Source organism: Necator americanus, chromosome III (genome assembly GCF_031761385.1).
Source record: "Necator americanus strain Aroian chromosome III, whole genome shotgun sequence".
In the NCBI taxonomy this organism is placed as follows: Eukaryota; Metazoa; Nematoda; class Chromadorea; order Rhabditida; family Ancylostomatidae; genus Necator; species Necator americanus.
This window is the reverse complement of record NC_087373.1, coordinates 24,676,621-24,690,561: the sequence shown is the minus strand read 5'-3', so window position 1 is coordinate 24,690,561 and position 13,941 is coordinate 24,676,621. Positions and strand designations below refer to the sequence as shown.

At 44.7% G+C, this 13,941-nt stretch overlaps 2 protein-coding genes across 4 annotated transcripts; both read left to right on the top strand.

Annotated features, from left to right (window-relative positions):
• Nucleotides 1-231: 231 nt before the first annotated feature.
• Nucleotides 232-3,118, top strand: RB195_010806 (uncharacterized protein; the record flags this gene model as incomplete). Of its 3 annotated transcripts, XM_064191960.1 has the most annotated exons (4): nt 232-256; nt 313-477; nt 844-994; nt 2,842-3,118. In XM_064191960.1, 4 exons carry the CDS (start codon nt 232-234, stop codon nt 3,116-3,118), a joined length of 618 nt encoding a protein of 205 aa, XP_064049543.1. The 3 variants fall into 3 exon arrangements, with proteins under 3 accessions (XP_064049543.1, XP_064049546.1, XP_064049544.1); XM_064191962.1 differs by lacking the exon at nt 2,842-3,118 and having other exon boundaries at nt 844-1,016; XM_064191961.1 differs by lacking the exons at nt 232-256; nt 313-477; nt 844-994 and adding an exon at nt 2,391-2,716.
• RB195_010807 (uncharacterized protein) lies at nt 1,478-2,002 on the top strand (the record flags this gene model as incomplete). Its single annotated transcript, XM_064191963.1, has 1 exon — nt 1,478-2,002. The coding sequence occupies one exon, from the start codon at nt 1,478-1,480 to the stop codon at nt 2,000-2,002; it is 525 nt and encodes a 174-aa protein (XP_064049545.1).
• Nucleotides 3,119-13,941: the final 10,823 nt, after the last annotated feature.

Genomic DNA, 13,941 nt, shown 5'->3' with positions numbered 1-13,941 from the left:
ATGTGGATTTGTTACTTTGTATAATTACCAGCTTTTCTAACAAGTTTCTGTGGAGTAGTGCTATGAATAAGCAACGTGAGAATGGTTCCCAAATTGTATGACCTCTTTGTCGATCAGGATCAAAAATATAGCACACACATCCGCTACAAAACCTTGTACATAACACGTAGCAAAGAGATTCTTCGATTATTCCTAGGGTCCCTGACGGATAAGTTCTTCCGGAGGAGAATTATGATAGCGTGTCTCCACGCGTCAGGTATTCTTTCGTCTATCCTATGGAACGGATCATTTTTTTCATCTCACATGTTGCAGACGGAGGAAGAGATTTCAGCATTCGTCCGTTAATTCCGTCATCTCCACCAGTTTTTCCATCTTCATCTTTTGGATACAGACTAGAGCCTCCGACTTGGTCGGAGGAACTCGTCAACCGCATATGTCGCTCATGCTCTAGTCGCTTCACCGACAGCCGCTCCATTGGTAGTGTTGAGGACTAGAGAATATCTTTTCATTTTTGCCGCTGTACTGTTCTAGTAAAGCATAGGCTTTTCGCGGGTTCTTGTTCATCCACGCCTTTTAAAAGTACTTCGCTGTTGACGTCCACTCGTTTTCGCGGCCTTCTTGCAACTGGCGACGCAGCTTCTTGCTGAGACGTTTTTCTTGGCTGGAATCGCCAGTGCTGTGGGCGGCGCATACAGAATTATACGTGGATTTTGTTTTCGCAGATGCAAAGGCAAACTTCTTCCGCGGCAATAGAACCGAGAGCGTTTCCTTTGCAGCGTCCGGGATGCTCTAGATTTTTGTATATTTGACTGAGGAATGTCCCTCATCAGAACATAATTTGAGGGTCTTCATCTTCCGCTTGCGATGCTCTTCAGGCGCCAAAAGGGCTGATCCCTGCACGTGAGTTGATGGCGTCGATGATTCCTCTTAAACACGGAAGCAATGATAAGGGCGGTCTGTTCACAGGTCTACCAGGCGGTCACGTTTGTCCAAGGTACGCTCCGCTCGATTCCTAGCACATCGGGTTGTTCTTCGAGTCCTATCGTCGCATTTCCGTCGATTCCGGTAATGATGTCCTGTTGGTTGGGTATATTAGACATCAACGCATTAAGTTCATCATAGAAGGCGACAATTACGATCCAGAGTTCACGTCTTCTGCGATCCCGCAGTGGTAAAAGCGCATCTAGATGACGTTGGACCTAATTCCTCCATCAGGTTCTTGTAGTCGTTCTTCACAGCAATCGCGCTTCCACCTACTCTCTTCTCTTCTCATCAGCATCGCCGCAATATATGGTGTAATTTTCGATGCTGATGACGGGCCGATCTCTCATGAGCGTTTCTACAGTACAACAAACGACATGTAGAGATATCGTAAAAGCTTGGACAGGGCGGTTTGTTGGAGTTCACTCGATAGTGTTCGGCAGTTCAGCATGACGAAACGACAGGCATTTGAACTCTGTGGTTATGGGCTTCGGTGATGTACTGGACGGCAGCACCTTTTCCAATGTATGGGAATTTTTCGCTATATAACAGTGCTTTGACCTATGCTTCGGAAACCTGGGCATTTCGCAAGCAGGAAGAAAACGCGGCGAGCGTCATTGGACGCGCAATTGAGAGAGTGATGCTAGGAGTATCCCGTTTCACGCAAGTGAGGGATGGGATTCGAAGTTCTCTCCTACGTCAGCGATCGAAGATTAGAGACGCCCCCGCGTTTGCCAAGGAAAGTAAAATAAGGTGGGCCGAACACGTGATGCGCTTTAACGACAACCGTTGGATCAGAGCCGTGAGCGACTGGGTTCAACGCGATATTAAGCACACTACAGGAAGACCGCCGACCCGATGGTCAGATTTCTTCACGAAGTCCTTTAAAGAAAAGTATGATGCTCTTCGTGTCCCACGCGAAAGGAGGAACCACTGGGCTACTCTGGCACGCGACCGGGACAAATGGAAGAATTACTGGCGCCCGCTCGACCAGTTCGAAGATCAACGGGAGTCAAGGTGATCAAGATGATAACAGTGCGGGTTATATGGTTCATACGTTCCCAATGCGTACACTCGAACGCTTGACTGCGTTGAACTAGTTAAAGCATGGCGACCACGTGCAGTTAGCAATCAGCCTCGCATACGCAGAGTGATCAAAATATGCCAGCGGTATTCACAGCCATTAGCGCTTCTGGACTTTGGAGTCGCATTCGACTCTCCTCACCGAGGCCATCTTCTCAACGATCTCCGCGTCGATAGAGTATTAGGAAAGTTCGTTAGCTCGCTTGATGATATGAATCAACTGACAACTGATGCATTTCGAAGACCAACCGGATGTACAATACCGTTTGAAATGGTAACTGGAATAAGAAGCTGGACTACGTCTACACCCTGATAAGTGCAAGTAGATGTGGGTGTCCTCGAGACCTCGAACGGGAATCAGGGTGGGCGGACAACTGATCGAACTCGTAGATGAGTTCGGTTACTTGGCCTGTACGCTGAGGAACAACGGCAGTTACGAGAAAGATATTAAGCAAAGACCCGCTAAGGCCATTTCTGCATTTAACTTCTTAACGAAATGCCTGTGGTCGACTAAACCTCTAACAAAGGCAAGCTCCGAGTCTACCTATCCGCAGCCCCATCACGATGTACGGATTGAAAACTTGGGCACCATCATCTTAGGAAAATCGCACGGTAGATGTCTATACGGTTGTTTGGCTACTTTTGGACATGGGTATGGCAAAATGATGACCTTTGAGCAAAATTCGATGTGGTGCACAGGCAGATAACAGGTGGAAGGCATCAACATCGCGCACCGCCATCGAAAGCGAGAACAGAAAATCGTTTTCGCTTCTTTAGTCTGAGGAGACCAGCAGATCGCCTTGCTCAACGAAATCTGAGGAGTTTGTCTCGTTGGAGCAGGAAGAAACCACCTGGTCGCAAACGGAAGTTCTGGACTGAGGTGATGAAAGAGGACCTCAGGACACTGGGGGTTGATGGACAGTTCAGGCGGGACGTAAGGTTTCGCAGGATATGGAAAAGCGACGAATGGATTGATTCCGTGCAAGCTCTCGCTGAAGATTGGGAAAGCTGGGCAATATTCGAGGACGCCACATGTCGGCGAAGATGCAGATAATCGCGTAAGGCGATGGCATCAGTCCGCCGATTAGAAATAAAGTAAAAGTAAAAGGAAAAATAAGTAAAAAATAAGTCAAGATTTCAGAGGTTTTTGAGCACACAACTCACGAATCATTAAAGAAACGAATTTTTTCTGATCGCATTGATAGCTCCAAACCCGTGCACAAATCTAAACCGCTTATTCTTAGACCAGTCTGAACGTCCAGCTAATGCCGGACTTCAGACTTTCTGTGGTGGTTCCTTCGCTCGCCATCACTGATCAATGAAAATTAATAATATTGGCGTTTTCTGCAAAGTAAGAATTTTGCTTTTCCAACAACGCCTTCCTCCTCCTTTCTTTTGGAAATTAGAAGAAAGACTTCATAGTCTATTCGAGTAGTTTCTACATTTGAAGAACATTCAAACTTCAGCTTCAAACTTCAAAGCTTCGATATAACATAATATAGACACAATTTGAAAGCATTACCATAAGTATGGATTTTCTTCCTGTTCTCTCCGCAACACTTACCACAGAATGATGTTTAACGTGAAATGACTAGAACAATATCATCGTAGTGATAAAGATAACGCTCCAAGTCATATCATGTGAACTGTTCGCTACTATTTAGACAGCCGGTTTCATTCGTGCTTCCACTTTCTGAGGAAGGCATGTTGCCAATCTGAGGCAACAAGGAAATAGAGACGCAGAGTCATAGGAGTGAACTGCAACACGGGCAGCGGCACCGGCTGTGAAACTAACGAATCATTCACCGTTCGCGACATGCACGCGTAGTTACTGCGATATCCCATGCGCCATGGCGCAGTAATTCCACGCCGTTGGATCCGTGCCACCCCATTTTACAGCTTTTTGGCGTCGAAGCAAAAATTCCACGCCGCGGGACCCGTCGCACCCCTTCTTCGAATTTCGTTTCACACTCATGCATGCACACGTGACAGAATAAGCCTGTTATTATATAGTATGGTCATGATAATCCACATATGAGGTCTGCAAGCTATTTAGTATACTCTTAACTAATTATATGGATCTTAGAAAACACGAAATCAGTTATTACTGTGATCAAGAGATTCTATTTTCCACTATTTACTCGGTTTTTCTAACTAAAGCAAATAAATAAGCAGATAACCAATAGTAAATTACTATTTATCATTTTTCTGCATAACAACTTCATTCGTAAAAGATATATTCAGAATCCGAAAAAGAATATTTATTATGGACCTGGTTACTTCCTTATTTTTGTTGCGCTCTCGTAAAAAAAAACCGTTCCACTCTCTATCTCTCTCCTTCTGTATTTTGTTTCCTCAAACCGTGCATTTGACAGTTTCCATTCATAACTCTCCCTCAGAATTTTCATTTCCCACTTCTTTCCAGCCCTTCATTTTACACACACATCCCAAAACTTCGTTACGCTATTTTGAAATGAATATAATACCTCCGTCGTGTGTGACTTCGGACGATTTTATGTTCAGTAGCAGTTCGGTGATTGGTTCCAATTCTGAGAAATTCACGGAATGCTTCTGTCACCAGCAATAAACAACTCACATCTGGAGGCGTACGAGCGTTTTGCGGCCGCTTGAATCCAAGCGGAGCTCTCGTCCCTCATGAATGATATTTCAGACGCTGAGCTGAGTGTTTTAAGAGTGAGAGCTGCGGAAGAACACCAAAGGCCATCGAACACCCATCAGAAGCGCTGCCTACTGCTGTCCCTTTGTTGTAATCTTTAGCTTCAAATGAAGGATTTTATTGTGCGATTTTCGCACAATAAAATCCTTCATTTGCTTAAAACCGCTTCCAAAACTTAGAAACTGATCTTTCCTCACCTACCGATTCAAGATGATCACAGACTGCCACCATGTGCACGATTTTCTTTTTCTTTCAGATTCTTCTAACGAGAAGACTATTTTTACATTCTCGAAGGATGAAAACAGCTTACAAAAGAACCTATTATTTGCGCAGAATAGCAAACAAAATACTGATGATTGTTCGGCTCTTCAAATGGAACAATAAGAATAGGAGTGGTTTTATTTTACATCAACTAAGAATAATCGAACCTGATATTCCGTAGAATAAATTGCTTCCTTGTTGTAATAATCACTGGTAATAAACTCATTTCACTTATTTTTGGAGAGTATTTCTGGCGCAATTTAGAAGAAGCGGAAAATTCACTTTTTGGGGCCGTCATCGAACTTCTTACTAAAACCGTTAAAACAACTATCGAGAGCGTATACCGAAATGGCTCTAGAATTGCAAGAAAACTCTTCAAGTCGTGTCTGCATACGCCACGTTCATAAACTTCACGGTTTTGAACTGAAGTGGAAGTGTTGGCGCATCTCAAAAGAATTGTGATCATAAGCACTCCATACTTTCTTTCTCCCTTTTTTCTGTCTTCATTTCTACCATTCTATTGTCGGGACCTCTTCGTACCATTTTTTCACCTCTTGACACTGTTTCGCTTGCTTATTCACACTTACATAAGTTGAACACATGCTGTTAAATAGTAAGATCTTCACCAGTACTAGGGATACTAGCTATTTTCTACACGGATTCCTTATTCCCCAAAGGATGTCTCGGATTCGGTTCTAATCCACAACGACGAGAACCTCTTTACTCTCTCTTGCTCGTTTCGACGCATTGCATCGAGTCTTCGAGTGTGTGCCACACTCCTTTCTTCTAATTAGACTTTCTGGAGCAGCCCGCTGCGCTCGTCATCGACATCTAAAAATACACGTCGCTTTTCGCCGCCGGCGTTACCTCCGCACTGACGTTCGCTCGCCCCTCACATCGCTTGCGAGCGGACGTCGACGGGCGTTGTGAGTTCACGCCGCAGTCACGTGAACCTCTTCCTCTTCCAGAAAGCTATTCAATGAAGAGATATTTGTGACGGACTCAGGAGATCCATCATTTGTATCACAAGGGCAAGAGTACGCCCTTCATCGTCGCAATTGCTGTAGCTGGAAAATCCAACGAGGATCAGTGACGACGACCTTGTCCTACACTTGCTCCTCAAATTCCCTCACTCCCTCGGTCGAACAACAACAGAAACGCACTTGGGACATTGAAGAGAAGATAAGCAGTGAGCGAAAATGCACGAGAAAGCCATGCCTCCGGCGCTCTCGACGTCTGTGCTCACGTGAGTCCCTCTCAGTGTGGGCTTCGATTTCGCTGGCGACGTAGCAGCAGCCTGTCGTCCTTTAGCAAGCGCTTACTTCACGTTTTTCTTCACTTTTTTGCTGAAGTTTAGAAACTAAAACTCTGTCTTCTTCTGCATCCTTGAGATGTCTCATCTCTATCGCTATCATTGTGTAGGTCTCAAAACTTTGTTTTTCATTTTCAGAGAGTATTAACTGCATAAAAGTCGCATTCGAAGAAAAGTCATCTCAAAAAAGTCTCTAAGTTTTTTACATTATCAAAGGGTCTCAGAAGGAAATTTCACCAAAATACCAGAGTGTACTGCTTTATATGAGCTAGTTTAAATGTTAGTTCCCGAATAAGGTATGAAGTTGTACAGAGTGCTTTCCCGTAGAAGTGCATTCCCCTAGACGACTGGTCCTCAAACATTCTTCCACAACCTCTTCTTTCTTCTATGTCTACTGAACTCGTTTTCTTAATTGCTTGACGCGATTTGCAACAAGTTAAGGCATCACCCCACGAATCTGACGTGATGTGGATTTCCGATGGTCGAAGACTGCACGGGATCGTAGATTGCAGAGACGGATGGGATCCTGCTCATTTTTTCCTAATCGCCGTAAAACACAGCCCGGAAGATGCAGCTTCGAGCCTTCCGGAGCGCTATTTTCCACGGCGAGTTCGATTGGAGCGCGCCAGCCTTGTGCACGCGCCGCATCCTCTGGGCGGTTTTTTACGGCAATAAGGAAAAAATTGGCGGAATCACCTTCTTCCCCACAATTTGCGACTTCTGTAGGCATAACCCATCTGAAACCCGTACCACACCAGATTCGTGGGGTGATGCCTTTAATGCGTTTTTTCTCTGAGTGATCCCCAAAGAAAAAACGGTCATCTTTTTTTGGCGGTGGAATGATGCTTCATGCAAATATTGTGCGGGAAAAAAAGAGTAACAATAACAACTCAAACTTTAAGTTGACAGAGTTTCAGCTGTAAAAAGCGACGTAGAGTAATGGCAGTAACAATAATGAAAACGATGATGAACACGTGCTCTACACCTTTGTGTTCGTGAAATTCTAAAAGACAACAAGACCCGTAAAAAATGACAATCCCAGTTGCAAATGTCTTTATCTCGTATTTTTCACCTCCCCTTGTTCTTTCAATTACTTCTAGTAGAGGTGGCGAGCTTTTTGATCGACAATAATTCTTGGTTGATCTAGGAGCGGAAAAGGAAGGGTATTGGAAAAGGAGGAAAGGAAAGGAGGAGAAATTTACTTTTTTTCGCAAGAAACAAAACTAGCATGTGCTTGTATCCGTGGGAAACTCTCGTTGTCGTTATCTCCGAGAATTACTGGATCGTGGCACAGCTCATACTGATTGTACAGAAATCTATTACATTGTCTCCTGTATACGTTGAAGATTGATGAGTGCGTTTAGAGCTTTTGTGGTATAAAATATATGGTGACTAGTATAGGATTAAGTTCGCTCAGAGATTTCGCATTCCCGCTGTCTTTTTCTTCACTCCAGACATCCAAGAAGGGCACCACAAACTCCATCCTTTCTATTTCCGCGGAAACATACAGCTTATTGTAGGATTATCACTCTAGTACTCAGTTTTCTTTCTAAATGGTGGTCATTTTCGAGGAAATTTCCATGTGAAGTGTGGCGTTGGTGCTCCTGCCTTTCGCCTCAACTCCACCTCTCATTTCTGAGCTCCACTTTTTGTTCACACATCGACAGAAATAGCCGTCCTCGACCCCTTCCTCATCAAATCGCGCCATGACTCGCCGTGACATTTTGCCTTCGAAGTGACACATGTCTGAAGAAAAAGATTCTCTTTTAGAAAGAACGTCTGAATGTTTAATGTTTATTGCGCTATTGTTTTTGTGCTGATGTGCGTCACTCAAAAGAAGAAATCGCTGTTGTTACAAGTGAGGAGTAATTAAGGAGGAGCACTGACGTAAAGGTTGCACTAATTATAATTTTATTGCCCTCAAAAATCGTCGAGCCTCATTTAGCCAACCACTCTTTTAGTCAGTTTTTCCCTTTGTTTCCAGAAATTATTTAAAAGAAGAAAATCGGAGGTGCGGAGAATTATTTCACTTAAAGGAACAAAGACTCGTCAATCCCTTCTGCTCTTCATTAGCCCCTAATTTCTCAATTAGATTTTCGTGGTAATCAGAAACAGTTTTTTTTTTCGGAATTTTATGATTTCCTTCCTGTGTGTAAGTGCTACACTCATGATGAAACATTCGACTGGCTGGTACGCCTTATGTGAAAATAAAATGGCGGTTGATCTTGTTATTTTGTCTGTCTGGCATTGAAGGCAGCATGCCAAGAATCTGACGTGGTAAGGGCTAGTGACGGGGTTGTAAAGGGAATCCAGGGAAAAGCCAGAGGTGGGGTTGTGGGCTGCGGGACCCGGGGTGGCCCCGCTCATCTCTCCCTAATCATTGTAAGAAAACAGCGTGGAACATACCGTTTTTACGACGATTTCAGTCGCAACGAGCAGCATCCACGTGGGTGCGGTCGAAAATCGATGAGTCTGTTCAGACAAAACCAACGAGGCTGCTGAGAGGAGCGGAACGTGAACAAAGAGGCGCGTTCTAACGTAAATCGTAGGAACCAAAGGGGTTCTTCTGTTTTTTTTTTACAACAATTAGGGAGAGATGAACGGAACCTCCGCGTGCTTACAACCTTGTCTCCAGCTTTTCTCGCGGATTCCCTCATCACGTCAGATTCATGGTATGCTGCCTTTGAAGGACTTTGCATGAAGGACAACGGAAAATGAGTTCAAGAGATTTTCGCTAAGTGCTTACACCGAAATCCTCTTACTACATAGCGAAGTACCATGCTCTTTTCCCGCCTTTTGCTTTCCCACAGATTCTGGCAGATAATTACTAGAAATGCAATTCGACTCTGTCAGTGACTTCTTCACATGATCCAAAAAACCCTACAACACCAGGGATTCCCTAAAATGCCAAACAAAGGGGTATAGGTATGGGTATAGTTAAGGTGCTCTAGAACCATTCCACCCTCCAATCTCATGAAAGTAAGATTCTATTATCAATTGAATGAGGCTTTCTATGCTCTAACTTCGTATGTTCCCACTTAACCGAACGGGGTATCAGATTTCAAAATCCACCATCAACTAGAGCTCTTAGTAGGTTCTGTGTGGAATTTCACCAGTGCTTGGCTGTCTCCATTGTCCACAACAAAACTGCACCTCTACCACGCAAAAACAGCTGCAAACTCCTAGAGCCGTTCCGGAAAAGTTTGCTCGAGTTGTTATTCGGGGACTGCTCTGTTCTCCTTCTTCACTCTTCCTGTGCGCTTAGTGTTTCATTGTTGGACGTAGCCAAGGTGAAATGATTGTGCATTCATCTCAAATGACAAAAACGCTTCTGTCTGTGCCACAACATTCCGCACACTGCACACGACGAAAACAAAAGTACATGCTCAGCTGCATTATCCTCAGCAATGAAAACAACCATTGTGTCCCTCTCAGTCAGTTAGAGTCTTTTATTCGTAGGACCAACTGCGCCCAATCCGTCGACTTGTCCCTGTTCGCTTTGATCCTCGTTTAATATCTCGAGGAGATATATCTGGTGGGATTTACTGCGCTGAGATTTACTAAAGGCATCACCCCACAAATCTGACGTGGTACGGATTTCAGGTGGAGTATTCGTATTACGGAGTCGTAGACTATGGAGAAAAGGGGGATTCCGTTCATTTCTTCCTAATGGCCGTAAAAAACGGCCCAGAAGATGCGGCGTGTGCATGTGGCTAGCGCGCCCTAGTCGAACTCATTGTAGAAAATAGCGCGCCGGAACGCTCGAAGCCGTATCTTCCGGGCCGTTTTTTACGGCAATTAGGAAGAGAAGGACAGAATCATCCCCCTCTTCTTAATCTACGATCCTGTATACGAACACTCCACCTGAAATCCGTACCAGCTCAGATTCGTGGGGTGATGCCTTTAAGATCTCGAGGAGACATATCTGATGAGGACTTACTCCGCTGAGGTTTGTCAAAGGCATCACCCCACGGCGGTCCGATTGCCAATGAGTTCTCTTCGGCTGCATATTCAAGTGAAACCAATGAATAGGTTGTTGAGGGGATCGGACTGTATACATAGGAGCTGGTTCTAACGTACATCGCAGGAATAAAAGCGGTTCACACTCCGTTTTTTAGGACGATTAGGGAGAAGAGAGCGGAACCATTCCTGATCCCGCAATCTACAACTCCATCTCTAGCTTTTGCCGTGGGTTCCTTCTTTAGGTTGTTTTTTTAGTTTTGTGCTTCGTGGGTTTTCCCTATTTGCTGTGCGTGGTCTTGGAGGTTGCTGGCTCTTGGGTCTTTTCCTTGCAAATCCAAACCTATTTTGTGGTCCCATAGGCCGAAAGTACGCAGTTTTCGCAAGTGAGCGAGAGTTGAAAGAGGATCCCACCGTACAGTGAGGGCTCGATAGCACAGTGGAGCGCGTCTCACTGACTGCGGATTTCTGTTCGAACTGTAGATGAGGACTCTGACGTGTTGGTGTTGATGAGCAACTTGGTGATCTGCGTGGAGTCCGGCTGCACTGACTGATCATTCCTGTGCTCATATCATAGAATGGGAAAGAGAAGTAGATGTTGGGAACGTCGAGGAGGTTAAGAGTGTAGAAACAGATGAATATGTGAGGTGAAAGTGTCCGTTAGGAGGTGTTTATTTAGGTAAGTGTCCCCTGGCCCTCGTCCTGCGCGATCATCTGTTTCCGTGGAGTCGTTTTTGTTGTCCAGGAGAGAATGGGATCACTCGTTGTTTTTGTTTGACTGGCACCACTGCTGACTCGCCCCCTTTTTTCCGCACCATTTTAATCCTTGTACATCGTCTGTGGTTGGCGACCGACTCACTTAGACTCTTCTCACTTGTTGGGCCGACGATCGAAGGGCAGTTGCGCAAGCGGCTGCCAAGCCATGCGGTGGGTGCTGTTGGGGGCGGACTGGCCCCGAGCGCAGCTGCGTTGATCCTGTTGCTCCCGAAGCGGTGCTGTGGAGCGTAACATTAGTTAGAATTCTTTCGTTCTTGAGCCGAACGCTTGGTGGCGTTTGGATTACTAGGCAGCATCCATCGCCGCACTTCTTCTCGATTGGTACGAACACTCCACCTCGATTCCAACCGCTGTTCTAAACGGATAGATTAACGGTAAAATTACACGACAAAGCAACTTCTTACACTTGTTCTAGTGATCACATCCATTTTAAGGGCTTTCTATCGATCGTGGGGCGGGTGTGGTATAGCGGTTAGAGGATACGCTTCCTGCACGATCGATCGGAGGTTCAACTCCGCCCGGTTCCTTGTTAACACATCGGCTAGCCACCGCAAGTCATTGTTTAAGCCAGTTATACGTTCGTAAACCTCAAACGATTCTGAATTGAAGTGAACGTGGGGGCGCATCCTAAGCGGATTGATTAACGCCAGAAACTTTATCCTTTATCCTTTATCTATCGATTGTATGTGTGCAAAGAGGTGTTCTGTGTTTTTGCCGTGGTGTTTGCAAACAAGAACTTTCTGAACCCTAATTCTTGCTGCAGAGAATCTAGCATGTGGAATCTCCTCGGATTTTTTTTTATGGTGGTAGTATGTGCTGAACTCATCTTCGTTCTTTTCCATTTTAATGGCTATGACGTTTCTCACCTCCCACTTCCGTGTCACTACTGTCTCCTCATCCTTCGATACTCCCCTCCCCCGTCATCAACTTTATTTTCATTGAGTTTAGAAGTGGATCGGCTCTGTGCAATAAGCCTCGTTAGTCTGTGCTCGGACGCTCCTCTGCTGCAGATTGTTTTTTCGTAACGCTAAGCTACGCAACCTAACATTAAAAACATCAGTCCACGAATCTGAGGTGGTACGGATTTGGATTTGTGGAGTATTCGTATACGGGATCGTAGATTATGGAGAGAAGGGTGATTCCGTCCATTTCTTCCTAATTGCCGTAAAAAACGGCCCGGGCGATACGGCTTCGAGCGATCCGACGCGCTATTTTCTACAACGAGTTCGATTTGAGCGCGCCAGCCTTGTGCACGCGCCGCTTCTTCCGGGCCGTTTTTTACGGCAATTAGGAAGAAATGAACGTAATCACCCTTCTCTCCATAATCTACGATCCCGTATACGAATACTCCACCTGAAATCCGCACCGCCCCAGATTCATGGGGTGATTCCTATAAACGTCTTAATCCGAAGATAAGAGTACATAGGAGTGCAGTCGAGACCAACGTATACCAATCTGTATGCCCTCGCAGTTTTTGATCTGCGGTGTCATGGGTACAGGTCGCATCCTGATTGGTTTTAGCGGAATGGTCCTGTCACGCCGTGGTCCACTAATATTGTGGCGACCCCGTTACTGAAGTGAACACAACGATTTCGCCTCTTTTGATCATTCGTTTCAGTCCTAATCTGATATGGTTTGTGTTCTTCTAGAAGAGACGTTCAAGGTTATCTCTACTTTGCAAATGACCTACTAGGTTCTGACGAAGACGGCGACGCTGGAACCCTTTACTACTCTTTATTGCGGTATTCACTGCATATACATTTCTTTACCACCTTCTTATCTTATTTTTTTGTCTATTTTCTTTCTTTTTAGTGTTAGTAATCAGCTCTTTTTTCACATACGTTATCGACAAGCTAACGCAGTATGTTTGTCATAGCGTGTGTGCACATATTTGCAGCATCAGTGATGAGACCATAAAATAGTCGGCCATTAATAACGGCTAATTACGCGTATAGTAAACATAATAGCGAGATCTCCAACGACTAGGCGTATTTTTTAAGCTGTTGAGAGCCTCAGGCGAGATCCTTACCCAGCGCTCAGCTTCGTTTCCCTGGCCTGTCGCCACTGTTTGATTAAAATTGCACAAACTTTCACACTTTTCACAAAAATTGGATATATATGTACAAATAGTCCTCACCTGACACAACATAACGTCTGGAGACTAGACTATTACTTAATGTGAGGCTAATTAAATAAGTGGTCCAATTAATTCATCACTAATCAATGTCCTAATCGCTTCTCGTTAATACTTCACCTAATCATCTATCTAATCTAGAACTCGCTCGTTTCGCCGTGATATCTTCTTCCCTCATTTTTTTTTAACCAGCAGCACCAAAAGCGGCAACTTCTTCCTGCATTTCTCAGGAAAAATTAGAATCCTCGAACCTTACTAAAGCTTTCTCTCGTAGTGCTCTGTCTAAATTCATGTCGCGAAGGGACACGAATGGTGCAAAAGATTTCATTACTGAATGATGATGAAATGAGCCTTCAGTACTGAAATTCGCAAAAAGTATCCATCTATCCGAAGCGCTGCTTTTTTCTAGGCTCTTCGTTCTCCCCCTCACCTTCATTTCTACATTCCGATTTTTTTTTCTTTTGAGAATTCGCTTCTGCACATCCCCACACTCCGACACTAAAACTCGATAATATAGCGGCACTTCACTACAGGAAGGCCGAAATCCTCCCGGAGGAACACCACGTTTTGCTCTAGCACATTTGCACAAAGCATAGGGACCAGATCGAATTGATGTAGCGTCTATGCTTTGTGTAAATTTCATGGTCATTGCTGGATTTCGCTAAGCAATTGAAGTCGAGCGACAAACGGATTTTCACATTGTTTCGCCTCGAAACATGCTTGTTGATACATTGAGTGTCTAACAGAATCGGGTAA